We start from the raw sequence: 27,504 nt of genomic DNA on the forward strand, positions 1-27,504 counted from the left end.
GTCCCCTCCCTGCAGCCATGGGGGCTCCGGCGCTGCCCCCTCCCCCTCCTCATCATCTTCTCTTCCTCCTCCTCGGATTCCTGGTGCTGCTCGGGACCCCCGCCCGCGCTCAGCTGTGAGATATTGGGGACCCCCACCCCAAACCCAGCCCCAAACATGGGACTCCAACCCAACCCCATCCATGGGACCCCCCCCACCCCACTATCCATGGGACCTCCCAAACCATGGGACCCCCCTCTCATTCGTGGGACCCCCCCCCATTCATGGGACCTCCCCACCTATCGCACCCCCATCCACATGTCCGTGAGACCTCCAAACAATGGGACCCCCATGGAATCCCCTTTTTTGGGACCCCCCCACCCATGGGTGCTATGGGGACAGATTTTGGGGTTTCTGGGTGCTCTGAAGTCCCCAAGGCTTTGTGAGGTCCCCAGGGTGGTTTTGGGACAAATTTTGGGGTTTCTGGGTGCTGTGAGGTCACCAAAGGTTTATGGGGTCCCCAAGGTAATTTCAGTACAGATTTGGGGGTTTCTGAGGTCCCCAAGGTGTTTTGGAGGTCAGATTTAGGGGTTTCTGGGTGCTCTGAGGTCCCCAAGGTGTTTTTGGACAGATTTTAGGGTTTCTGGGTGCTGTGAGGTACCCAAGGTGTTTATGGGGTCCCCAGGGTAATTTCGGGACAGATTTTGGGGTTTCTGAGGTCCCCAAGGTGTTTTTGGGATAGATTTTGGGGTTTCTGTGCCCTGTGCCCCCCCAGAGCCCTGTGCCAGCCCGTTGCTGTCCCCAGCATGACCATGGTGACCCTGGTCATTGCTGTCCCCAGGGTGACCATGGTGACCCCGGCCGTGCTGCGTCTGGAGACGGATGAGCTGGTGCTCCTGGAGGCCCCCGGGGTGACCACGGCCACCCAGGCCCTGCTGCTGGTCCAGGACTTCCCCCAGAAGCGCCAGGTCCTGTTCCGGACCAATGTGGCCCTGAGCCCGGAGCAGGGCATGATGGCCATGGCCACCATCAAGGTACGGAGTCACCTTGTCACCCTGGTCACTGTCACCTCCCTTTGATCACTGTCACCACCCCCGGTCACTGTCACCTCCCCCTGGACAGTGTCACCCCCTCTAGTTACCGTCACTCCCCGGTCAGTGCCACTCCCCCCCGCACTGATCAGCACAGGTCACTGTCCCCACAGTCACTGCCTGGGACGGGAAACAGGAGCTGACCCCTGAGTGGAGGTGGGGAATGGGCGGGGGGGGGGGGGGGGGGGGCAGTGGTCACTGCTGGGGACAGTGATCACTGCTGGGGACAGAGGGGTGGTCACTCCTGGTGTCCATGGGGATGGTCACCTCCAGGTGTCCCCACAGATGTCCCCAATGTCCCTGTGGCTGTCCCCAGTGTCCCCAGTGCCCCCTGTCCCCAATGTCCTCTGTCCCACAGATGTCCCTGTGGATGTCCCCAGTGTCCCCAATGTCACCCTGTCCCCAATGTCCCCAGTGTCCCCAATGTCTCCAGTGTCTCCTGTCCCCGTGGATGTCCCCAGTGTCCCTGTCTCTCTGGATGTTCCCAATGTCTTCAGTGTCCCCAATGTCTCCAGCGTCCTCTGTCCCCACCCTGTTCCCAATGTCCCCAATGTCCCCATTTTCCTCCCTGTCACCAATGTCCCTTCCTCCCCTTCTCCTCTGTGTCCCCAATGTCCGCAGTGTCCCCTGTCCTCATGGATGTTCTCAGTGTCCCCAATGTCCCTGTCCTGCTGGATATCCCAAATGTCCCCAGTGTCCCCTTTCCCCACTGTCCCCAATGTCCCCTGTCCCTAATGTCCTCAATGTCCCCTGCCCCTCTGGATGTCCCCTATCCCCATGGATGTCCCTAGTATCCCCAATGTCTACACTGTCCCCAGGTGCCAGCCAAGGCGCTGCCGCAGGCGCCAGGAAAGCAGTTTGTGGCGGTGACAGCACAGGTGGCCGCGGTGACACTGGAGAAGGTGCTGCTGGTGTCCCTGCAGAGTGGCCACATCTTCGTGCAGACCGACAAACCCATCTACACCCCGGGCAGCACCGGTGGGACACCCTGGGGACACTGCAGGGACAGCTGAGGACAGCTGGGGACACCACAGGGAGAGCTGGGGACATTGGAGGGGATGGGGACAGCGAGGGAATGGGGATACTGTGGGGACATCACAGGCAGGGGGACACCCCCAGCAGCACCAGTGAGCAACCCTGGGGACACTGCAGGGACAGCTGGGGACACTTCAGGGACAGTTGGGGACACTGCGGGGATGGGGATACTGTGGGGACATCACAGGCGTGGGGACACCTCAGAGGGCTGGGGACACTGCCTGGGCCACCAATGAATGAGTGGGGACACCCAAGGACACCTGGGGACACTGCGGGGATGAGGACACTGTGGGGGCATCACAGATGTGGGGACACTGCTGGGGCCACTGGTGAGTACGCAGGGATACTTGGGGACACTGTGGGGACACCTGGGGACACTGCAAGGACACCGAGGAGATGGGGACACTGTGGAGACATCACAGCTGTGGGGACACTTTGAGGGCTGGGGACACCATGGGGGGTTGGAAACACCTCAGGGTGATGGTGGCGCCTCCTGGTGACACCTCGGAGCACTGGGGACACCTCGGGGTGCTGGGTCCTCTCTTCATGGCATCTTGGGGACTTGGTGGCACCTGAGGGTGCTGTGTCACCCTTCTGTGATACCTCAGGGCGATGGTGGCACCTTGGGGTGTCAGTGTCACCCATTTGGGACCTCCCTGTGATGTCCCCATTGGGACCCAGTGTCCCTGCCCTGTCCCTGCTCACCTTGTCCCCTCTGTCCCCTCTCAATGCTGGATGTCCCCACGTGTCCCCTCACCTTGTTCCCTTGTGTCCTCTCACCCTGTCCTTTTCCCCTCTCACTTTGTCCCCTCTCACCTTGTCCCTTGTGTCCCCTCCAAGTCCCCTGTGTCTCCTGCCAGTGCTGGCTGTCCCCAAGTGTTTTCTCACGTTGTCCCCTCACCTTGTCCCCTGTGTCCCCTCACCTTGTCCCCTGTGTCCCCTCACCGTGTACCCTGTGTTCCATCCCAGTGCTCTGCCGCCTCTTCACTGTGAGCCACCTCATGCAGCCGGTGGCCAAGACAGTCATCGTGGAGGTCAAGGTGAGTGTCCTGGGGTGACACAGGTGGGTGACATGGGTGGGTGACACACGGGTGACATGATGCCACCCACGTGTCCCTTCAGACGCCCGACAACATCATCATCAAGCAAGTTCTTGTGTCATCTCCGACCCAAAACGGGATCCTGTCCCTCACCCACAACCTGCCCGAGGTTGTCAGGTGGGTGTCACCGTCCCCCACGGTGGTCTGGGGACAACTCCTGGGTTGTCACCTCCCCGTCACCTCCTCGTCACCTCCCTCTCACCTCCCCCAGCTTGGGCATGTGGACAATTTCAGCCAAATTCGAGGATTCTCCGGATCAGGATTTCAGCGCCCAATTCGAGGTCAAGGAATATGGTGGGTGAGGGGTGAGGGGTGGGCTTGAGAACATCGGGGGCTGTCACGAAGGGGTGGCAGTGTCACCGATGTCACCACTGTCACCCCGCAGTACTTCCGAGCTTCGAGGTGTCCCTGATTCCTGAGAAGAAGTTCCTGTACATCGACAGCCAGGAGGATTTCAGGGTGTCTATCCTGGCCAGGTGACACTAAAATGTCCCTTTTGGGGGACAAAAGTGTCCCCTCTGGGGTCACATCTGCGTGGCAGAAAGGGGACAACTGGGCTTGGCTGATGTCCCTGGGGATGGCATGGCAACATGGTGGAGAGGTACACAGGGGGACAATGGTGGTGGCAGGGATGGAATGACAGAGATGAGGTGGCAGGATGGGGACATGGGGACAGAGTGACTCAGTGACACAGTAACAGGATGACACAGTGACACGGTGGCACGGTGACTGTGCCCAGGTACCTGTGGGGACAGGAATGGCTGTAATAGGGATGTGCAGGGGACATGATGACATGGTGACACGATGGTGCAGTGACAAGGTGACAGGGTGGTACAGTGACACGATGGCACAGTGGCTGTCCCCAGGTACCTGTACGGGAAGCGCGTGGAGGGGATGGCCTTTGTCCTCTTCGGGGTCACGGTGGACAACGAGAGGAAGAGCATCCCCCAGTCCCTGCAACGCATCCCGGTAAGCCTGGCACTGTCCCTGTCCCCAACACTGTCCCCAACCCTGTCCCAGTGAGCCTGGCACTGTCCCTGTCCCCAACCCTGTCCTACCCCTGTCCCCAGCTGTGTCCCCATGTCCCCAATATGTCCCCAGGTTCAGGCTGGTGATGCCAATACCCTGCTGTCCCTCTGCTGTCCCTGTGCTGTCCCCCTGCTGTCCCTAACCCTGACCCCATGTCCCCAGTGTGTCCCCAATGTGTCTCCAGTGTGTCCCCAGGTGCAGGACGGTGATGCTGAAGCCCTGCTGTCCCTAACCCTGTCCCTATGTCCCCAATGTGTCCTCAGGTGCAGGACGGTGATGCTGACGCCCTGCTGTCCATGGCTCACCTGCGCGAGCGCTTCCCTAACCCCCAGGAGCTGGTGGGACACTCCCTCTATGTCACTGTCACCGTCATCACCGAGTCAGGTCTGTGTGGGGGACACGGGGGGACACAGGGGGCCAGGAACAGCAGGGGACACGGGGGCACACGAGGGGACATGGGGGGACACAAGGGGACTCTGAAACAGACGGAGAGGATGCAGGAGACAGGGTAGGATGAGGAGATGGGGGGACACCTGGGGTGGGGGACAGGGACCCCAGGTGACATGGCCACCATGGTGTCCCCACAGGCAGTGACATGGAGGACGTCCAGGGTAGTGGCAGGGGAACATAGAAGAGACAGGGACAGCGAGGATGGGGAGCACCTGAGGTGTGGACAGGGACCAGAGGTGACATGGCCACCACGGTGTCCCCACAGGCAGTGACATGGTGGAGGCCCAGCTTGGTGACATCAAGATCGTGACATCCCCCTACAGCATCCACTTCACCCGTACCCCCAAGTACTTCAAGCCAGGGATGCCCTTTGACCTCATGGTTGGTGACATCTTGGGGACAGCAGTGGCCCAGGGTGGTGGCACGGGACCCACAGGGTATCCTGGGGTGGGGACAGGGCACAACTGGGGGTGGAGGAGGAGTTGGTCCCTGAGTGATGTTCCTGTGTCACCTGAGAGGGGCTGGAGACCGTGTCACTGGGGTGGCACTTCCTGGTGCCAGTGTCCCTTTGCAGTGCCACCACCCCTTCCCAATATCCCTTCTCAGTGCCACCACCCCTTCCCAGGATCATTGTCCCCTCTCAGTGCCACCAGCCATTCCCAGTGTCCCTTCCCAGTGCCACCACCCCTTCCCCGTATCCTCTTCCCAGTGCGACCACCCATTCCTAGTGCCACAACCCCTTCCCAGTGTCTCACTCCATGTCCTCCCATAATGTTCCCACGTCCCCCAGTGTCCCCTCCAGGTTTATGTCACCACCTCCCCGGTGTCCCCTGCAGGTTTATGTCACCAACCCTGATGGGTCCCCGGCGCCACGTGTCACCGTCCAGGCCGATGGCTTCCAGGGCCAGGTGTCCACCCGGGGCGATGGCACAGCCAGGCTGGTCCTCAACATGCCAGCCACCAAGGACAGCGTCCCCATCACCGTGAGTGGGGACACTGCTGTCACCTCACCGGGGTGGCCCAGGTCTGGGGAGGTGACCAGGGCTTGAGGTGGCTGAGATGGCCGGAGTGACCAAGGACAGGGGGGTTGAGGTGGCTGAAGTGACCCATGGTGGTGATGAGCAAAGGTCAGGACAGCAGGACTAGACATCCATGATGGTCACAGGATCATCCAGGACAGAAGGACTGAACATCCATGATGGTCAGTGGACCATCCATCCACTGGACTGTGGTGGTCAAGATATCCACAGTGATCAAGGACCGGAGCTATCCCAGCCTCCACTGGCCAAGGAGAAGGATAGTCCAGGTCAGGCTGACCATGGTGGCCAACTCACTTGAGTTGACCAAGACATGACAGTCACCAAGGACCAGGTGTCAAAGAGACTGGTGGAGGTGTCCACAGTGGTCAGTTGTCCATGGTGGCATGTGGCCAGGATGACTAGTGACTAGGAACTGGGATGGCCAAAGCCAGGGAGAAAAGTGGCCAAGACATTGAGGGTGGCCAAGGGCCAAGGTCAGGGGGACCACGGTGGTGGAGTGGCCAAATCATCCAAGGTAGCAGATGGTCAGTTTGAGTGTGGAGATGGTCACCAAGGACCAGGGAACCAGGGAGAAGCAGGGAGACCATGACAGACAAGACCTTTGTGTGGCCAAGACCTCCATGATGGCCAGGACCTCTGTGGTGGCCAAGACCTTCATGGTAGCCAGGATCTCCAAGGTGGCCAAGCCCTTCATGGTGGCCAAGACCTACATGGAGAGCAAAATCTCTAGGGTGGCCAAGACTTCCATGGTGACCAAGGCCTCCATGCTGAGCAACACACCTCCATGATGGCCAAGACCACCATAATGGCCAAAATCTCCATGATAACCATTACACTTCCATGATGGCCAAGACTTCTATGGAACCTCTATGGTGGCCAAGCCCTCCATGATGGCCAAGCTCTCCATGATGGCCAAGACCTTTAGGGTGGCCAAGACCTCTATGGAACCTCTATGGTGGCCAAGCCCTCCATGATGGCCAAGACCTCTGTGGTGGCCAAGACCTTTACAGAACCTCTCTGGTGGCTGAGCCCTCCACACTGCCCCCAGCCAGGCCTGTGTTCCTCCCCGCTGACCGAGTGCCACCCTCTCCCCTGTGCCAGGTGCGGACGGCGCAGGCAGGGCTGCCCCCAGAGCGCCAGGCCTCGCGGCAGATGACGGCCCAGGCCTATCACAGCCAGGCCGGCTCGGGCAACTTCCTGCACCTGGCGGTGGCCGCCACCGAACTCCAGCCCGGGGACGACCTGGCCGTCAACTTCCACCTCAAGACCAGCAACAACAACGTCCGCAACTCCGTCCCGTTCTTCACCTACCTGGTGGGTACCCGTGGTTGATCGGTGGTGCCCCCACCTTGACCACCTGGATGTCCAGGGACCTGGAGGATATTTAGATAAGCTTGGCGGGCCCTTGAGGGACTTGGGGGGCACCTGGAGGCCTTGGGGGACCTTTGAAAGGGTCTGCAGGACTCTTGAGGGACCCTTGAGCGATCTGGGCGACCTTTGGAAAGGTTTGGGTGGCCTTGAGGGACCCTTGAGGGATCTGAGGGACCTTTGGAAGGGTTTGGGGGACCTTGAGATCCTTGGGAACATTTAAGAACTTGAGGGGACATTGAAGGATGTCCAGATGGTCACCAAGCTTGGGTTCCTGGCAGATCATGACCAAGGGACGCATCCTCCGAGCCGGCCGGCAGCGGCACGAGGCCGGGCAGAGCTTGGTGACCATGACCCTCCCAGTGACGGCCGAGCTCATCCCATCCTTCCGCATCGTGGCCTACTACTACGTCATGCCTGGCGAGATCGTGGCTGACTCCGTCTGGGTGGACGTCAAGGACACCTGCATGGGCTCCGTGAGTGTCTCCTAGTGGTCCCAGGGGGGTCAAAGGGGGTCTTGGAGAGATTGGATGGGCCTTGGTGGTGGCTGGAGCTGACCTTGAGGTGGCCCTTGAGGGGTCTGGGAGGCCTTGGTGGTGTTTGGGGGGATCCTTGAGAGGTTCGGGAGGTCCTTGAGGGGTTTGGGAGGCCCTTGAGGGATCTGGGAGGTCCTTGAGGGGTTTGGACATCCTTGAGGGGTTTGTGGGGCTCTTGAGGGGTTTAGGAGGTCCTTGAGGGGCTTGGGTGGCCCTTGAGGGAGATGGGAGATCCATGAGGGGTTTGGGAGGCCTTGGATGTGCTTGGGGGGCCCTTGAAGGACCTGGGACATCCATGAGGGACTTGGGTGGCCTTGAAGGACCTGGGAGATCCTTGAGGTACCTGGGTGGCCTTGAGGGGTTTGGAAGGTCCTTGAGGGACTTGAGTGGCCTTGAGAGGGCTTTTGAGGGGCTTGGGGCACCCTTGAGGGACTTGGGAGGTCCTTGAGGGGGTTGGGAGATCCTTGAGGGACTTGGGTGGCCTTGAGGGACCTGGAAGACATTTGGATAAGCTTGGGGAGCCCTTGAGGGACTTGGGGGGCACATGAAGGGCTTGGGGGACCTTTGAAAGTGTTTGGGGGAGTCTTGAGGGACCCTTGAGGGGTTTGGGGGGCTTTTGAAAGGGATGGTGGGGACCTTGTGGGACCTGGGGGTCCTTGAGGGTTCTTGAGGGATCTGTGAAACATTTGGAAGGGTTTGGGGGACCTCAAGATCCTTGGGAACCTTTGGAAGAACTTGAGGGGACATTGAGGGACCTGAGTGGTCCCTGGTGGGGATTTGGAGTCCCTTCTGTGGTTTTGGACACTCCATGAGGAGCTTGGACATCTCTTGGGTGAACCAGGTGGCCCTGGTAGCCCTGGTGGCCCAGTGATGGCCCAGCCCATGGCCACCAACTGCTCCTGGAGGTCCAAATTGGATGTCTGCCATTGTGGAGGAGAACAAAAGTGGCTTTTGGGGTCATCTTGGGGATGTCACTTCCTGTGTCTGTGGCAGCTGATGGTGAAGGGGGCAACGGAAGATGACAACCGTGTCCAAGAGCCGGGGACAGGGATGAGGCTGCGCATCGAGGGTGACCACAAGGCCCACGTGGGGCTGGTGGCCGTGGACAAGGGGGTCTACGTCCTCAACAAGAACAAGTTCACCCAGACCAAGGTGGGTGGCCCTGTCCTCGATGTCCCCAAGGGGTGGCCATGGCCATTCCCAGCATCCGTGGGTGGTGGCCGCCATGGTTATCCCTGTCCTTGCTGTCCCATGGTGGTGGCCATCATGGTTGTCCCTGTCCCCATCATCCCCTGGTGGTGGCCGTGGACAAGGGGGTCTACATCCTCAACAAGAACAAGTTCACCCAGACCTAGGTGGGTGGCACTGTTCTCGATGTCCCCAAGGGATGGCCATGGCCATCCCCAGCATCCTTGGGTGGTGGCTGTCATGGTTGTCCTTGTCCCTGCTGTCCCTGGATGGTGGCCATCACAACAGTCCCCATCATCCCTGGGTGGTGGCAGTGGCAATCATGGCTGTCCTGTCACCTCTGGATGGTGGCACTGGCCATCACAGCTGTCCTGTCACCTCTGGGTGGTGGCAGTGGCCATCACAGCTGTCCCCTGTGGGCACAGGTTTGGGACACGGTGGAGAAAAGTGACATCGGCTGCACGGCGGGCAGTGGCCGGGACAACGTCGGCGTCTTCACGGATGCTGGCCTGAGCCTGACCACCAGCGTCAAGGTCACCACGCCCCAGCGGTCAGGTGGGGACAGCTGTGGTGGCATCTTGGGGACAGGGGGTGGCACCTCAAGGAGGTGGTATCTTACAGATGTTGCACCTTGGGGATGGAGCAGGTGACATCTCAGGGATGGTGGAGGTGGCACCTTGGGAATGGGGGAGGTGACAGGGATGGTGGAAGAGGTGGCACCTTGGAGATGGTGGAAGTGACGCTTCAAGGATGTGGCACCTCAGGGACCGGGAAGGTGACACCTTGAGAATGGGAAAGATGTCACCTTGAGGATGGGAGAGGTGACATCTCAGGGATGGTGGAGGTGACCCTGGGACACCTTGAGGTCCTGACCAGTGTCCCCTCTGTTTCCAGAGGTCCTGTGTCCCCAGCCTGCCAAACGCAAGCGGCGCTCGCTGGCACTGGCCGAGTACAAGGGCACCAAGGGTAGGTGGCACCTGGGGTGTCCCTTGTCCCCAGGGGTCACCAGTGTGTCCCTTGTCCCTGAGGCTGCCAAAGTGTCCCAGACCCTGAGGCACACCAGTGTCCCATGTCCCAAATGCCACCAGATGAGCATCCCATGTCCCTGAGGGCCACCAGAGTGTCCCATGTCCCAGTCAATACCAGTGTCCCATGTCCCTGAGGGCCACCAGAGTGCCCCACCCCACATCCCTTAGAGCCACCAGTATCCCACATCCCTGAGGGCCACCAGTGTTCCATGTCCCTGAAGGCCACTGGAGTGTCCCATATCCCAGTCAACATCAGTGTCCCATGTCCCTGAGAGCCACCAGTGTCCCATGTCCCTGAGGGCAACCAGTGTCCCATGTCCCAAAGAGCCACCAGAATGTCCCACACCCCAAGGTCCCCATTCCAGAGCCATCAGAATGTCCCACACCCCCGAGGTCCCCATTCCAGAGCCATCAGAACGCCCCACACCCCTGAGGTCCCCATTCCCAAGAGCCACTAGGGCCTGTCCCAGCCCTGTCCTGGTGTCCACCAGCGGCCGAGTACTTGGACAAGCTGGAGAGGAGGTGCTGCGAGGACGGGATGAAGGACAACCCGATGGGACACGGCTGCGAGCAGAGGAGCGAGTACATCCTGGAGGGCGAGTCCTGCATCCGCGCCTTCCTCGACTGCTGCAGATACATCAAGGCCAAGAGGGACCAGCAGAACCTCTCACCCAGCACCGGCCTGGCCAGAAGCAAGTGTTGGGTCACGGAGGGTGGGAGAAGGTCGGGGAGGTTGGAGGAACCTCGTGTGGAGCTTTGGTGGAGTGTCTTAGGTAGGTTTTGGGTGTTCCTTAGTGGATCTCAGGTGAAGGTGAGCTTGAGCAGAGCTTGGGTGAAGGTTGGATGTTCTTTGGTGAAGGTCAGGCGAACCTTGGATGTTCTTTGGGTGTTCCTTGGGTATTCCTTGCTAAAGATCAGGCAAAACTTGGGTGTTCCTTGGATGTTCTTTGGGTGTTCCTTGGACTTTCCCTGGTGGAAGGTCAGGTGAACCTCAGACATTCCTTGGGTGCTCCTCAGGTGGAACTTGGGTGAAGGTTGGGAGGGTCTTGGGTGGGTTTGGGGCATCCCTTGGATGAAAGTCAAGTGGCCCTCAGGCATTCCTTATGCAATCCTTGGACAACCCATCTGGCAATGCTTGGGTGGCCGTTGGGTGACCTTAGGCAAGACAAAGGGTGGCACTGGGGTGATGCTGGGTGGCACTGGGGTGGTGTTGGGGTGATATTGGCTCCACTCAGGGGTCTCAGCCCTGAGGCCATGTTCAAGAGGTCCAATGCCACCACCCCCAGGCCATGAGGACGAGGATCCCTTCCTGGAGGATGATGAAATTGTCTCACGGACCCTCTTCCCCGAGAGCTGGCTGTGGCAGGTGGAGCAGCTGACGGAGCCACCCAACGAGCTGGGGTGAGCCTGGACCCCCTGTCCCATCACTCTCCCACTCCACAGCCCAGCCTGGGCACGGTCATCCTGTCCCCATCCAGCTTGGACATCTCTGGAGACCAGTTATGGTCACCCCAAAGCCAGACAAAGGTCACTGCTAAACTCCCAGTCCAGCCTCAGGGGTTCTTGGTCCACTCAGGGGTCATCTCCAAGCTCCTGGTCCTGCCTGGGGGTCTGTGGGGCGGGGACATCTCTGGGGACCAGGGAGGTCCCACTGTAGGTTTGGGACATCTCTGGGGACAAGAAAAGTCCAGCTGTGGGTTTGGGACATCTTTGGAGACCAGGAAGGTCCCACTGTGGGTTTGGGACATCTTTGAAACCAGGAATGTTCCACTGAGGGTTTGGGACATCTTTGGGGACAAGGAAAGTCCAGCTGTGGGGTTGGGACATCTTTGGGGAACAGGGAGGTCCTGCTGTGGGTTTGGGACATCTTTGGAGACCAGGAAAGTTCCGCTGTGGGGCTGGGACTTCTCTAGGGACCAGGAAAATCCCATGGTGACACCCCCTGAACCTGGCCTGGGGTGGGCCATGACCCCCTTGGTCAATCCTGTCCTCTCCAGGGTCTCGGGCAAGACAGTGCCCGTGTTCCTGCAGGACTCCATCACCACCTGGGAGGTCCTGGCCGTCAGCCTCTCCCCCACCAAAGGTACGGGGTCATGGAGGACAAGAGAGTTCCTGGGGCCAGCAGAACATCCCCAAACCTTGTGGGGGGTCCCTGAGACCTGAAGGGTCCCCTAAGCTTGGGGGTTTCACCAGGATTTGAGGGATCTCCAAAATCTGAGGGGAGATGCCTCAAAGTCTGGTGGCCATCCTTGGGAGAGGACTCTGTGGATCTTGATGGATCTCCCAAACCTTTTGAGGACTCCCTGGACTTCCAGGGATCTCTGAAAACCTCGGGGCTGCCTTGGGGACACGAGGAGTCCTCAACCCCAAACCCTCACGTGTCCCCAACCCCAGGGCTGTGCGTGGCCACCCCCTACGAGATCACAGTGATGAAGCAGTTCTTCATCGACCTCCGCCTGCCCTACTCGGTGGTGAGGAACGAGCAGGTGGAGATCCGCGCCATCCTCTACAACTACTGGCTGCATGACATCACGGTCAGTTGGGGACATTTTTCTGGGGACACCAAACATCACCCTCTCCAGACCTCAGGGGTGACCTCCTTGTCAACGTCCAGGTGCGCGTGGAGCTGGTCCACAACTCCGACCTGTGCAGCCCCTCCACGGCCAAGCGGCGCTTCCAGCAGGTGCTGCGGATGAAGGCCCAGTCCTCGCGTGCCGTGCCCTTTGTCATCGTCCCCCTCAAGCTCGGCCAGCTGGACATCGAGGTCAAGGCGTCCGTCCGTGACCGATTTGTGGGTGACGGGGTCAAGAAGAAGCTCCGAGTAGTGGTGAGTGGCCACCGGTGGCCGTGGTGGTGGCATCTGCGTTCTTGAGATGTTCCCAGCATGGTGACATCAATGGTGGCATCCCAGCATGGTGGCATCCATGATGTTCTCCTTCAGTGGTTGGGTGACCACCATGGGTGGGCCAGGTCCACCACAGCAGAGGGGGGTGGTGGGTGGTGTCACGTCCAGTCAGCCATTGTGGCACCAAGGGGTCAGTGTGTGTGGCCAATTTGGTTTGATTGCATTACTGATTTGGAATTTTTAATCAATATCTTCATTAATCACCTGGATGGGATCAGGCTGACCATGGGATTTAATGTTTCTAATCAAAATCTTCATTGATGATCTGGATGGTGTCACCAAGGCCAGGATGACCATGGGACTTGATGCCGTCATTGATTTGATATTTTCAATCAATATCTTCATTAATGATCTCAATGGGGTCACCAAGCTCAGGCTGACCATGGTGGCCACACCATGAAGTTGACCAAGACACAAGAGTGACCTTGGGGTCTCCAGGACCTCAGTGACCTGTGTGACCCGGTGTGGCCTCTTGGTCTGGTCCCCATGTGTCACTGGGGATACTGGTTTATAGTGGGAGGCCTCTCCCAGTAGTCCAGAGGGGTTGGGACGGGGAGGACCCCAGACCCAAGCCCACCCTCACTGCCAGACTCTGCCCTGGACAGCCCGAGGGGAGGCGGCTGGAGAAGACGGTGAAGATCGTGGAGCTGGACCCGCAGGACAAGGGAGTCAGTGAGTGACATCTCTGGGGAGGTCCCACGGTGGCTTTGGGGCATTCTGGGGATCAAGGAGGTCTCACGGTGGCTTTGGGACATCTTTGGGGACCAGGGAGGTCCCACAGTGGCGTTGGGACATCTTTGGGGTCCATGGTGGTCCCACAGTGGCTTTGGGACATCTTTGGGGACCATGGTGGTCCCATGGTGGCTTTGGGACGTCTTTGGGGACCAGGAAGGTCCCACTGTGGGTTTGGGGCATCTTTTGGAGACCAGGGAGGTTCCACCGTGGGTCTGGGACATCTGGAGGGATCAAGGAGGTACCTCCAAGCTCAGGTTTGGGACAACTTGGAGGACAAGGGACGTCCCACCATGGAATTGGGACATCTCAAAGGACAAGTCACACCCTGATGTGGGGTGGGGCTGGGTCACCTCAGGAGAGGATTTAGGGTCACCACATCCACTCCACCCCACAGACGGGGTGCAGGAGGAACGGGTGAAGGCCGCGGACCTCTCGGACATTGTCCCCAACACCGAGTCAGAGACCAAAGTCAGCATCCAGGGTGAGTACCATGGAGATGACACATGGGGACAACCTGGTTGTGGGGTGGGACATCTTGAGCGTGACACATCCTCTCCTGGCCCAGGCAACCCCGTGTCCATCATCGTGGAGAAGGCCATTGATGGGGCCAAGCTGCAGCACCTGATCGTGACGCCGAAGGGCTGTGGGGAGCAGAACATGATCTTCATGACGCCCACGGTCATCGCTGTCCACTACCTGGACAACACCATGCAGTGGGAGACCTTCGGCATTGATCGCCGGGCTGGCGCCATTGAGCTGATCAAGAAAGGTGGGAATGGCCCCAGAATGGAGGGATTGCCTTAAAATGGTGGGAATGGCACCAAAATGGTGGGAACAGCCCCAAAAGTGGTGGGAGTGTCCCTAAAGTGGTGGGAACAGCACCGAAAGTAGTGAGAATGTCCTCAGAATAGTGGGAATGCCACTGAAAGTGGTGGGAATGTCCTTAAAATGGTGGGAATGTCGCCAAAGTGGTGGGAATGTCCTCAAAATGGTGGAAACCTCCTCAAAACGGTGGAATGTCCTCAAAATAGTGGGAATGTCCTCAAAATAGTGGGAACTGCTAGGGATGAGACTGTCCTCAAATGTGGTGGGAATGGCCTCAAAATGGTGGAATGCCCTCAAAATGGTGGAAATGGCCTCAAAAGTGGTGGGAATGTCCTCAGAAGGGTGGGAATGGCACCGAAAGTGGTGGGAATGTCCTTAAAATAGTGGGAATGTCCTCAAAATGGTGGGAATATCCTCAGAAGGGTGGTAATGGCTCCAAAATGGTGGGAACAGCACCGAAATGGTGGGAGTGTCCCCAAAATGGTGGGAACGGCACCAGAATGGTGGGAATGTACTCAAAATAGTGGAATGTCCTCAAAATGATGGGACTGTCCTCCAAAGTGGTGGGAATGGCCTCAAAAGTGGTGGGAATGTACTCAAAATGGTGGGAACAGGCCTGAAAGGGGTGGGAATGGCTCTTAAAGGCATGGGAACAGCTCCAAAAGGGTGGGAACATCCTCAAAATGGTGGGAATATCCTCAAAATGGTGGGAGCAGCTCCGAAAGGGGTGGGAATGGCCACAAAATGGTGTGAACAGCCTCAAAAATGGTGGAAATGTCCTCAAAAGGAGTAGGAAAGGAGAAGGTCCCTTGGTGTCTGCTCTCGGGTCATAGAAGGTTACTGTCATCTGAGGTGGTACAGAAGGTTGCTCCTCTGGAGGTGACCTGGGTTGGGTGATGCCAGTTTGGGGTTTCCAGAGTTACTGGTGTGCACTGGGAGGGGCTCCAGAGTGGATTGGTGTCCTGAGGGTTCCTCAGCTTGGGTGGGTGCTCTTTGTGTTGGCCAGTGGTTGGAGGACATTGGTGGCCTGAAGCCCACCCAAGCCACCCCTCATGTTGACCAACAGTTGGAGGACGTTGGTGGCCTGGAGCCACCCCTCATGTTGACCAACAGTTGGAGGACGTTGGTGGCCTGGAGCCACCGACTGCCACCCCTTGCATTGACCAGTGATTAGAGAACATTGGTGGCCTGAGGCCACCCCTCATGTTGACCAACAGCTGGAAGACATTGGTGGCCTGAAGCCCACCCAGGACACCCCTCGCGTTGACCAACGGCCATCTCCTCGCAGGTTACACCCAGCAGTTGGCCTTCCGCAAGCCCGACAGTTCATACGCCGCCTTCCTAGACCGCCCCTCCAGCACCTGGTGAGGGACCTGCTGCCGCCACCACCACCCAGCCCAGGTGACAGGGACAGGTGTGACCCTCAGGTGTCCCCATCTCCAGGTTGACCGCCTACGTGGTGAAGGTGTTCGCCATGGCCAGGAAGCTTACAGACATTGAGCACGGCGAGATCTGCGGCCCCATCAAGTGGCTCATCCTCAACAAGCAGAAGCCAGATGGGGTCTTCCAGGAGGACGCGCCTGTCATCCATAAGGGGATGATGGTAAGGGGACACCTCAACCATGTCAGTGCTGGTGGCCGAAGCTTGGGGGATCTCAGGTGGAGGATGGGAGGTTTTGTGTGGGTTTTGGGTGAAGGTATGGTGAACTTTGGATATTCCTTGGATGTTCCTTGGGTGTATGTCAGGTGAACCTCAGGAATTCTTTGAGTGTTCCTTGGTTGAAGTTTGGGTGGGTTTTGGGTGTTCCTTGCCTGGAGGTCAAGTGTTCCTTAGATGGTTTTTGGGTGTTCCTTGGACCTTCCTGGGACGAAGGTCAGGGGAAGGTCAAACATTCCTTGGGTGTTCCTTGGGTGTCCCTTGGGTGAAGTCTGGATGCCCATTTGGTGTCCCTTGAGTGTCCCTTGAGTGTCCCTTGGATGTTCCTCATAAAAAGGTTAGGTGAGGGTCAGATATTCTTTGGGTGTCCCTTGTGTGACATTTGAGTGTCCATTGGATGTCCCTTGATTGTCCCTTGGGTGTTCCTCACCTAAAGATCAGATGAAGGTCAAATATTCTTTGATGTCCCTTGAGTATCCCTTGGGTGTTCCTCACATGAAGGTCAGATACTGTTTGGATGTCCCTCGGGTGACATTTGAATGTCCCTTGGCTGTCCCTCAGATCAGTCAAGGACAGATCTTTGGAATGAGCTGCTTGTGGACCACCAAATATTTGGAAAACCCTGATCCCGAGATTTTTTTCCCTCTTTTTCATCCCACAGGGAGGCTACCAAGGTGCCGAGCCCGAGGTGTCCCTCACCGCCTTCGTCCTCATCGCCCTGGAGGAGGCACGGGGCATCTGCAAGGACCACATCAATGTGAGTGACCCCACAGGTGACATTCCTGAGGTTCCAGACCATTATGAAAGCCACCTGAGATGCCAGATTCTCCATCCTTGGTTCCCAGAGCTTGGATGACAGCATCAACAAGGCCGCCGGGTTCCTGGCGCGGCGCTACGAGGGGCTGGCCCGGCCCTACACAGTGGCCCTGGCGTCCTACGCGCTGGCCCTGGCCGGGAAGCTCAAGAGTGAGAGGATCCTCATGAGGTTCTCCAAAGGTGACATCTCAACAGGGGTCAAAATTGGGGTGAAAGGAGGTGAATTTGGGCTCTCATGAGGTTCTCCAAAGGTGGCATCTCAAGAGGGGTCAAACCGGGGTGAAAGGAGGTGGGTTTGGGTTCTTCAAAGGTGATGCCTTAGCAGGTCAAAATTGGCACCAGGAAAATTGGTTTTGGATCTTCAGGAGGTTCTCCAAAGATGACACCAAACCTGGGGTGGAAATTGGTCAAAACTGGGGTGAAAAGAAGTGGGTTTGGGTTCTCATGAGGTTCTCCAAAGGTGACGCCTCAAGAGGGGTCAAAGTTGGGGTGAAAGGAGGTGGGTTTGGGTCTTCAAGAGGTTCTTCAAAGGTAATGCCTCAAGAAGGGTCAAAATAGAGGTGAAAGGAGGTGAGTTTGGAGGTTCTTCAAAGGAGACACCCCAAGGGAGGTCAAAGCGAGGTGAAAGGAGGTGGGTTTAGGTCTTCAGGAGGTTCTCCAAAGGTGACATTTCAAGAGGGGTCAAACTGGGGTGAAAGGAGGTGAGTTTGGGTTCTCATGAGGTTATCCAAAGGTGATGCCTCAACGGGTCAAAATTGGCATCAGGAAAACTGGTTTTGTGTCTTCAGGAGGTTCTCCAAAGATGACACCAAACTTGGGGTGGAAATTGGGGTGAGGGGAGGTAGTTTCACCTGGGAGATGCAATTTGAGGTGAAAGGAGGTGGTTTGGGATCATCATGAGGTTCATCAAAGGTGACATCTCCCCTTGGTGTGGAAAGGGTTGGAATTTAGGGTCAGGAGAGGTGGTTTTGGATTGTCACAAGGTTCTCCAAAGTTGGTTTTGTGTTCTCCTAAGGTTTTCGAAGGTGACACCTCACTTCGGGGTTAAAAGGGTTCATGAAACTGGGATAAGAGAGGCAGTTCTGGGTTCTCACAAGGCTCTCCAAATCTGGTTTTGTGTCCTCATGACATTCTCCAGAACTGAATTCTCACCCAGGGTTGTATTTTAGGGTCAGGGAAAGTAGTTTTGGGTCCTCCTGAGGTTCTCCAAATCTGGTTTTGGGTTCTCCTGAGGTTCTCCAACCTCACCTTGGGGTTAAAAGGGATGAAACTGGGATAAGAGGAGGTAGTTTTGGGTGATCCTGAGGTTCTCCAGAAGTGGTTTAGGACCCTCCTGAGATAATGCCTCACCCGGGGCTGTAATTTGTGGCCAGGCTGAGGTGGCCGTGGGAGTCCCTGGTGGCCAAATGTGTCTCTGATGTCCCCACAGGTGGGGCCAGCTGGGAGGAGCGCAACGCCCGCACCTACAACATCGAGGGCACGTCCTATGCGCTGCTGGCCCTGGTGCAGATGCAGAAGTCCGAGCTGGCCGGGCCAGTGGTCCGGTGGCTGGCCCAGCAGAACTACTATGGAGAGACCTACGGCTCCACCCAGGTGGGACATGGGACAGCCCCGGCCATGCGCGGGGACATCCCTGGGACACCTGGTGGCGCTGGGTTTGACAGGGATGGGCGTTGTCATTTTGGGGACATCTTGGGTGGCACAGGAGCCAAAGGTCACTCAGAAGAGTTTGGGCGTGCTCCAGGTGATGTCTCCAAGCCCTGGTGACACGGGTGTCCCCTCAAGGTTACTCAGAAGATCTTGTGGGTTCTCCACCAGTGTCCCCAAGCCATGGTGACCCTGATGTCCCCTCAGGCCACACAGGAGAACTTGTGGGTTCTCCATCAGGGTCCCCAAACCCTGGTTACCCCAGTGTCCCCTCAGGCCACCCCGCAGCCCTTGTGGGATCTCCACCCAGTGTCCCCAAGCCCTAGTGACACCAGTGTCCTCTCAGGCCACCATCCTCGTGTTCCAAGCGCTGGCCCAGTACCAGGTGGCTGCGCAGGCCCAGGAGCAGCTGGAGCTGGACGTGTCGGTGCTGCTGCCGCGCCGCGCCAGCCCCATCAAGTACCGCATCGAGAACCGCAATGCGTTGGTGGCGCGCTCTGCCGAGGTACCTGTCCTTGTCATCTGTCCTTGTCACTGGCACCTGTCACCTGTCCCTGTCACCAGTCCCTGGCATTGTCACCTGACACTGTCACCTCTGGGTCTCCTCATGGGATAATCCCATGTGATGACTATGGCCACCATTGTCCTTGTCCCTTCCATGTTCCCTCCTGTCCCCTCTGTATCCTCTCCAGGCTTGGAATGCCCCAGGCTGGCCTTGTCCCCTCCCCTGCTGTGACCTGCAATGTCCTTGTCACCTCTCTGTCCTCCTGATCTCCGCATCCCCTCCGTGTCCTTCAATGTCCCTGTACCCTCTATCTCTGCAGTGCTGCCACCCCTTCTGTGTCCTGCCTGTTCCGTCCATGTCCCCACACACCCCTCCACCTCTGCTTGTCCCTCCTGGGGACATCCCTTGTTCCTTCCCAATGTCCCCTGTCCCCTTCCCCATGTCACCTGTCCCCTCCCAATGTCCCCTGTCCCTCCTGGGGACATCCTCTGTCCCTTCCCAATGTCCCCTCAGACCAAGGGCGGAGGGCGTGGGCAAGGGGGACAATGACAGTGGTGACCATGTACCACATCCCTAATGTCCCCAGTGTCCCCAGTGTCCCCACTGTCCCCTCAGACGAAGCACAACGAGGACTTCACGGTCAAGGCGGAGGGCATGGGCAAGGGGACAATGACAGTGGTGACTGTGTACCACGCCAAGGTCCCTGAGAGGGAGGACAAGTGTGACAAGTTCAACCTGACCGTGGATGTGCAGGAGGTCAACAAGGGTGGGTCCCCAACTGTCCCCTCCCTGTCCTCGCAATTTCACCACTATCCCCTCCCTATGTCCCCTCTGTGAGTACGTCGTGTCACCTTCAATGTCACCTCGGTGTCCCAACCCAGGCAGGGAAGAGGAGGACATCATCAGGACAGTCAAGATCAACATCTGCACCAGGTGGGGACATTGGGAATGTTGGGGACACTGGGGACATTGGAGACAGTGGGGTCACAGAGGAGAAGGGGAGGAAGGGACATAGGAGACAGGGAGGAAAATGGAGACATTGGGGACTTTGGGGTCAGGGTGGGGACAGCAGGGACATTGGGGACAGTGGGGACAGGGAGAAGGAGAGGGAGGGACATTGGGGACAAGGAAGAAAATGGGGACATTGGGGACATCAGGGACATGGGGACAGTGGAGACATCCAGGAAAATGGGGACACTGGGGACAGGAACAGCAGGGAAGGAATGGGAACGTTGGGGACATTGGGGACAGGATGGAGAATGGGATGGAGGGACACAGGGGACATTGGGCACACTGGGGACATTGGGGACACTGGGGATAACTGAGACAGAGAGGAGGTGTTGGGGACAGGGACACTGGGGAAAGGAGAGGGACAGCAGGGACACTGGGGACAGTGGGGACACTGGGGACATCAGAGACAGGGAGAAGGGGTGGGAGGGACATTGGGAACAAGGAGGAAAATGGGGACATTGGGGACATTGGTGACACTGGGGACAACAGAGACAGAGAGAGGGTGTTGGAGACAGGGACACCAGAGAGAGGATGGAGATATTGAAGACAATGTGGGGACATTGGGGAGATAGAGGGGACATTGGGGGTAGGAATATCAGGGAAAGGATGGGGACATTGGGGACAGTGAGGACAGGATGGGGAGTGGGATGAAGGGACACTGGGGACATTGGGGACACTAGGGACAAGAATGGGGGACACTGGGGACAAAAAGCACTCACAGGGGTGGGGACAGGCGGGGTGGCCTCAGCTGTGTCCCCACAGGTACCTGGACACCGTGGATGCCACCATGTCCATCCTGGACGTGTCCATGCTCACGGGATTCACACCGGACGTGCAGGACCTCAGGAGGGTCAGTGTGGGGACATGAGAACACTGTGGGGACACCAGGGGGACATGGGGACACTGCGGGGACATGGGGACACCACAGGGACATGGGGACAACAGGGGGACATGGGGACAGCAGGGGACATTGGGGCACCAGGGGTGGGGGACACGACATGGGGACACTCAGTGTCACACTGTCCCAAGTGTCACGCTGTCCCCGTTGTCCTCCATGCCCAATGTCACTCTGTCCCTGATGTCACTCTGTCCCCATTGTTCCTGGTGTCACACTGTCCCCACTGCCCCCAATGTCACTCTGTCCCCGCTGTCATCAGTGTCACTCTGTCCCCAATGTCCCCAATGTTACTGTGTCCCCGCTGTCTCCAGCTGTCTGAGGGTGTGGACAGGTACATCTCCAAGTTTGAGCTGGACCAGGACAAAGAGCGGAGCAATGTCATCATTTACCTGGACAAGGTGGGGACACTGGGGCCACGGGGGTGGGGACAGGACTGGGGTGATGGCAGAGACAAGATGGGACAAAGGCAGGATGGGACAGGGACAGTGACAGGGACAGGGAGAAGGTGGGACAGAGGTGGGGACAAGATGGGACAGGGACCAAGGTGGATTTGGGGACATGAGCAGGGACAGGAGGGTGACAGTCATGATGATGAAGGTGGGGACACGGGGGACACTGGGGACAGGAGGGACACGGGGACAAGATGGGACAGGAATGGAGACAGGGACAGGACAGGAACAGGGATCAGGATGGAGTTGGGGACATGGGCAGGGACAGCATGGGAACAGGGCTGTGACAGGGACACAACTGGGGACAAGGGTGGTGACAACAACAGTCTCAAGGTGGTGACAAGGACAGGGATGGGTGGGGACAGCACGGGGACATGGCTGGGGACAGGACCAAGTGTTTTGTGGAGGTGACTCACAGCCTGTCTGAGTGCCACCCCCATGTCCCCTGTCCCTGTTCCCTGTCCCCATCCCTGTCCCCGTCCCCATGCTGTCCCTGTTCCCGTGCTGTCCCTGTCCCCGTGCTGTCCTTGTCCTTATGCTGTCCCCTGTCCCTGTTCCCGTGCTGTCTCTGTGCTGTCCCCTGTCCTCATCCCTGTCCCTGTGCTGTCCCCGTGCTGTCCCCGTGCTGTCCCCTGTCCCTGTCCCCTGTCCCTTGTCCCTGTCTCTGTACCTGTGCTGTCCCCGCACTGTCCCCAGGTGTCACACAGGGCCCAGGAGTGTTTCGCCTTCAAGGCCCACCAGAGGTTCCAGGTGGGGCTGATCCAGCCAGCGGCCGTCAGCGTCTACAGCTACTACAGCATTGGTGTGTCATTGTCATTGTCACTGTCACTGTCACTGTGTCATTGTCATTGTCATTGTCACTGTGTCACTGCGTCACTGTCATTGTCATTGTCACTGTCACTGTCGTTGTCATTGTCACTGTGTCACTGTCTACAGCTACTACAGCATCAGTGTGTCATTGTCACTGTCATTGTCATTGTCCCCTCTGTCACCTCTCTCACTGTCACTGCCACTGTCTCCTCCCTGTCACTGTCACTGTCCCCTCTGTCCCCATCCCTGTCCTCTATCCTCGTCCCTGTCTCCATCCTTGTCCCTGTCCGACTCCTCTGTCCCCTGTCCCCTCCCCGTCCTCACCCCATCCCTGTCCCTGTCCCTAGTGCCACCCAGGTCACCTGGGTCACCTCTGTCACCTGTGTCCCGATCTCCTTGTGTCTCCCTGGCTGATGTCCCCTGCTGTCTCCCCTGCTGTCCCCATTGTCCCCTGCTGTCCCCTGCTGTCCCCTGCTGTCCCCAGATGTCCCCAGCTGTCCCCTGATGTCCCCTTGTCCCTGCAGACGATCGCTGCACCCGGTTCTACCATCCGGACAAGGAGGGAGGGAAACTGAACAAGATCTGCCAGGGGGACGTTTGTCGCTGCGCTGAAGGTGACACGGGGACACGCGCACACAGGGACATGGGGACAGGGTGGAACACGTCATGACCATGATGGGGACATGTCCTGGCCATGGTGGGACATGTTGATGTGATGAGACGCTTCATGGCCAGGGTGGGACACATCATGGACATGGTGGGACACATCAATGATGAGATATCACATGTCACCATGATGGGAATGTGTCATCGCCATGGCAGAGACATGTCCTGGTCATGGTGGGACACATTGATGTGATGGGAAACTTCATGGCCCTGATGGGGACACATCATGGGCATGGTAAGGACATGTCATGGTCATGGTGGGACACATTAATGATGAGATGTCACATGTCACCATGGTGGGGATATACCCTGGCCATGATGGGACACGTTGACGTGATGGGACACATCACGGCCATGATGGGGACACGTTCCTGCTGTGGTGGGACATGTCATGACCCTGGCTGGGACACATCATTGATGAGATGTCATATGTCATGACTCTGATGGGGACATGTCCCTGCCAGGGCTGACCTTGTCATGGCTGTGTCCCTGTGATGTCCCCGTGATGTCCCCGTGATGTTCCCATGATGTCCCTGTGATACCCTCATGATGTCTCCATGATGTCCCCGTGATGTCCCCACAATGTCCCTGCGATATCCTGATGATGTCCCCGTGATGCCCTCATGATGTCCCCACAATGTCCCCACAGAAAGCTGCTTCAAGCATCAGGAGGAGCCTGGGGACATCACCGTCAACCAACGCATCGAGCGCGCCTGCGAGCCTGGGGTGGACTTCGGTGGGAAATGGGGACACTGGGGACATTGGGGACATTGGCGGCATTGGGGACATTGAGAGCATCAGGGATATTGGGGACACTGGGGACAATGGCAACATCTGGGACATTGGGGACATTGGAGCCATTGGGGAATTGGAGGAATTGGGGACATCAGGGACATCGGGGACATTGGGAGCAATGGGGACCTCAGGGACGTTGGGGACAATGGGGACATTGGGGACAATGGAGGCAATGGGGACAATGGAGACATTGGGGACATCGGGGACGTTGGGGACACTGAGAGCATTGGGGACATCAGAGATGTTGGGGACAATGTGGATATTGGGGGGCAACGGGAATATTGGGGACCTTGGGGACAATGGGGACCTTGGGGACAATGGGGACAATGGGGACATTGGGGCATTGGGGACATTGAGGCCATTGGGGACAATGGGGACATGGGGTGATATGGGGTCATGGTAGGTGGCGTTAGGGACATTGGGGACATGGCGGGGGCAGGGAGGGACACGGTGGGAACAGGGGACACAGAAGGGCCACCCTGGCAGGGGTGACTGTCCCCATTGTCCCCAATGTGTCCCCTGGCAGTGTACAAGGTGAGGGTGGTGGCACAGGAGGAGACCCCAACCTACGACAATTACATCATGGAGGTCCTGTCGGTCATCAAGATGGGTACGGCCACCTCGGGGGGGACAAGGCCACCACAGGGGGGACAAGGCCATCATGGGGGGACATAGCCGTCATGGGTGCACATGGAAGGAGGACAAAGTCACCTCAACAAGGTGACATGGTCACCTCAGGGGGACACAAGGCCACCATAGAGTGGACAAGGCCACAATGACACAATGCCATGGTGACACGGTGCCACAGTGCCACGGTGACATGGTGCCACGGTGCCATGGTACCACGGTGACACGGTGACATGGTAACACTGTGACAGGCACAGACGAGGACCCGGCCGGCAGCAACAGGACCTTCGTGAGCCACCAGCAGTGCAGGGAGACCCTGAGGCTGCAGAGAGGAGAGGACTACCTGGTCTGGGGACAGGCCAGCGACCTCTGGGCCAGCGGCAGACAGTAGGACATGGTCCCCACTGTCCCCTGTGTCCCCTGGGTCCCCATTGTCCCCACTGGCCCCATTGGCCCTATTGCCCCTAAATCCCCATTTTCCCTATTGTCCCCATTGTCACCTGAATTCCGGATGTCCCTATTGCCCCATTGTCCCCACTGTCCCCATTGTACCCACTGTCCCCACTGTCCCCACTGTCCCCATTGCCTCTCTATCCCCACTGTCCCCACTGACCCCATGTCTGTCCCTACAGCTCTCCCCATGTCCCCATGTACCCCTGGCTGTCCCTGTGTCCCCAGCTGTCCCCATGTGCCTAGCTGTCCCCTGTGTCCCCAGGTACAGATACCTGATCAGGAAGGACACCTGGCTGGAGGAGTGGCCCTCGGAGACCACCTCTATATCCCCACTGTCCTCACTGTCCCCTATGTCCCCACTGTCCCCATGTCCCCATTGTCTCCACTGTCTCTATATCCCCATTGTCTCAATTGTCCCCTATATCCCCATATATCCCCATGTCCCCCTGGCTGTCCCCATGTCCCCAGCTGTCTCCTGTCTCCCCATTGCCCCCTATATCCCCATGTGTCCCCATTGCCCCCACTATCTCCACTGTCCCCATTGTCCCTATTGTACCCATTGTCTCTATATCTCCATTACCCATAAATCCCCATTTCCCCCATGTCCCCATTATCCCCATTGTCCCCATTGTCCCCATGTCCTCCTGTCTGTCCCCACATCCCCAGCTGTCCCCCGTGTCCCCAGGTACAGGTACCTGATCCAGAAGAACACCTGGTTGGAGGAGTGGCCCTCGGAGGCCACCCCTATATCCTCACTGTCCCCACTGTCCCCATGTCCCCCTGTCTCTCCCCGTGTCCCCAGCTGTCCCCTGTGTCCCCAGGTACAGATACCTGATCGGGAAGGACACCTGGCTGGAGGAGTGGCCCTCGGAGGCCGCATGCCAGGACGCGTTGCTCCAGCGGCGCTGCCAGGACTTCGTCGAGTTCTCCGAGTCCATGACATTCTTCGGCTGTCCCAGCTGAGTCCCCGAGATGCCACCACCCTGGGGTATCACCAACCCGCTGGTGGCACCCAGTGCTGGGATATCACTGCTCTTCTGTTGCTTTTTTGTCCCCTCATGGTTTTTTGGGTTTTTTGGTTAAAAAAGTAATTTCTCAGCAATTTGCTTTGGTGTCCTTGATCAGGGGACATGTGGGGGGGGGAGTGGGGACATCAGAGAGGACATGGGGACATGAGAGGAGATATGGGGACTTCAGAGGCGTCATGGGGATATGGTAAGGGACATGGGGACACCATAGAGGACGTGGGGACATCATAGGGGATGTGGGGACACCACAGGGGACATGGGGACATCATAGAGGTCATGTGGACACCACAGGGGTCATGAGGACATGGTAGGGAACATAGGGACACCATAAGGGACATGGGGACGTGTCAGGGTCCGTCCTAGTGGACAGATGACCTGATGGTTCGTAGGAATGATCTCAGAGTGCAAAAACCAACACGGTACAAGGGGATTTGCAGTGATAATCAAATCAAATGGAGTTTTATTAAAATAATCACAGCAAAAAATGCAATAGAGGGATTAAGGGAGAGAAAAAGATAGAGAAAGAGAGAGAGAGAAGGAGAGGGGGATGTAGCTACCAACTCAGGGACGAAGTCCTTTGGTCCAGTCCAGCTGAGGGTCTGCCTGCTACACTGGGGAGATCTCAAAGGCTCTAGCTAACTCAGAGGTTTTTATTACTGAAAATTGTGAGGGGGGGGGAAACAGATACAATAGGGAACAGATGTAACAGGTAGTCTATGTTCTCAGCAGTAAGCGAGAGCCATTGTTTTCTTGCTCCAGTGGTCACAACCTGCAGGCAAACATCTCGCTTCGGTCAGCTTGCCTCCCCCACACACCTCCCCCAGGCTGGGGGTTTCAGTCCCAGTCCTTGGAAGGAGCAGAGGGGCCTTTTAGGAGTTTCATGTCTCAGTCCTGGATGGAAAAGCTTCTTACATCTCAGTCTGTCTGTCATGGTGGTTGTAAAACAGATGAGGGTCTTCTGTGGGAGCCCACCCAAAACTCAGGAGAAGTCCAGCCAGGCTGAGAGGTGGGACAGCTTCCAGAGCTGCTATTGTTGCAAACGGGGCATGGTGCCGTCTTCTTAGCATACAGCAAACACACTTGTGAAAACAATAGCTTAACACTGAGCTTTCAGGTCTCGGGGCCTGTGGTGTGTGACTTTTCTCCTTCAGAGCCAGATTCTAGACAGGGGGGGTCTTCTCTTCAGTGGTCTCCCAAGGACGATCGTGAGGCAGATGAGGGAAAATTTGGACAGACTCTCACAGGACGTCATAAAGGACATGGGGACACCACAGGGGACATGAGGACATCACAGGGGTCACCCCAGAGACACTTTTGGCTTTTTCACCCCACAGACACTTTTGGCTGGCTGGGTGCTGCAGCTGGGTACGTGGAGACAAGTCCAGGCATGCAAGAGCTCTGGTGGTGGTGGGATGGAACTTCCCACCATAACAGGGTCTGCTCCTCAGTTTACTTCTGCTAGAGAAGCTTTAAAGTGATGGTGAAAGGGGCCGGTTCTGATGGAGGGTTTGGATCCAGAGCTTTATTCTGGCCCACTGAATCCAGCAACAGCTCCAAGAGAACTCCCTGACCCTGTGGTTGCTGTTCATTTTAACCCCAGGGAGAAGGGCAAGGAAGGGGTAGGGATCCTACTAACCAGGCACAGGAGGGGGGGTCTCAAGGGACAAAGGACACCTGGATGGCCCAATGCCCAGGAGTAGAGGGCATCCTTTGGATCTGCCAATCACTTGACGCCCTCCTGGAATTCCAGGATTGACAGACAGTGCTGGGAGGGGGCAAGAGAGGGGGAAGGAGAGGTGACTGACACACCTGGCAGGGAATTATCAGGGGAGG

General features: G+C 57.8%; 1 protein-coding gene across 2 annotated transcripts; it reads left to right on the forward strand.

The window, feature by feature from the left end:
• On the forward strand, window positions 1-25,745 carry LOC135460576 (venom factor-like). 2 transcript variants are annotated; one of them, XM_064737465.1, is made up of 40 exons: window positions 1-115; window positions 821-1,013; window positions 1,889-2,048; window positions 3,075-3,145; window positions 3,228-3,322; window positions 3,417-3,499; window positions 3,591-3,681; window positions 4,072-4,174; window positions 4,498-4,618; window positions 4,950-5,065; window positions 5,521-5,667; window positions 6,826-7,038; window positions 7,374-7,568; window positions 8,622-8,780; window positions 9,242-9,371; window positions 9,711-9,782; window positions 10,336-10,536; window positions 11,131-11,245; window positions 11,842-11,927; window positions 12,239-12,378; window positions 12,459-12,671; window positions 13,355-13,421; window positions 13,879-13,965; window positions 14,050-14,253; window positions 15,598-15,673; window positions 15,753-15,912; window positions 16,628-16,723; window positions 16,812-16,962; window positions 18,212-18,375; window positions 18,776-18,934; window positions 19,550-19,700; window positions 19,816-19,867; window positions 20,708-20,795; window positions 21,155-21,241; window positions 21,989-22,094; window positions 22,627-22,716; window positions 23,418-23,504; window positions 24,090-24,173; window positions 24,442-24,577; window positions 25,465-25,745. In XM_064737465.1, exons 1-40 carry the CDS (start codon window positions 18-20, stop codon window positions 25,604-25,606), a joined length of 4,989 nt encoding a protein of 1,662 aa, XP_064593535.1. In that variant the 5' UTR covers window positions 1-17; the 3' UTR covers window positions 25,607-25,745. The 2 variants fall into 2 exon arrangements, with proteins under 2 accessions (XP_064593535.1, XP_064593536.1); XM_064737466.1 differs by lacking the exon at window positions 21,155-21,241 and having other exon boundaries at window positions 25,465-25,743.
• The last annotated feature ends 1,759 nt before the right edge of the window (window positions 25,746-27,504 follow it).

Source organism: Zonotrichia leucophrys, unplaced genomic scaffold, assembly GCF_028769735.1.
Source record: "Zonotrichia leucophrys gambelii isolate GWCS_2022_RI unplaced genomic scaffold, RI_Zleu_2.0 Scaffold_59_292226, whole genome shotgun sequence".
Taxonomy (NCBI): Eukaryota; Metazoa; Chordata; class Aves; order Passeriformes; family Passerellidae; genus Zonotrichia; species Zonotrichia leucophrys.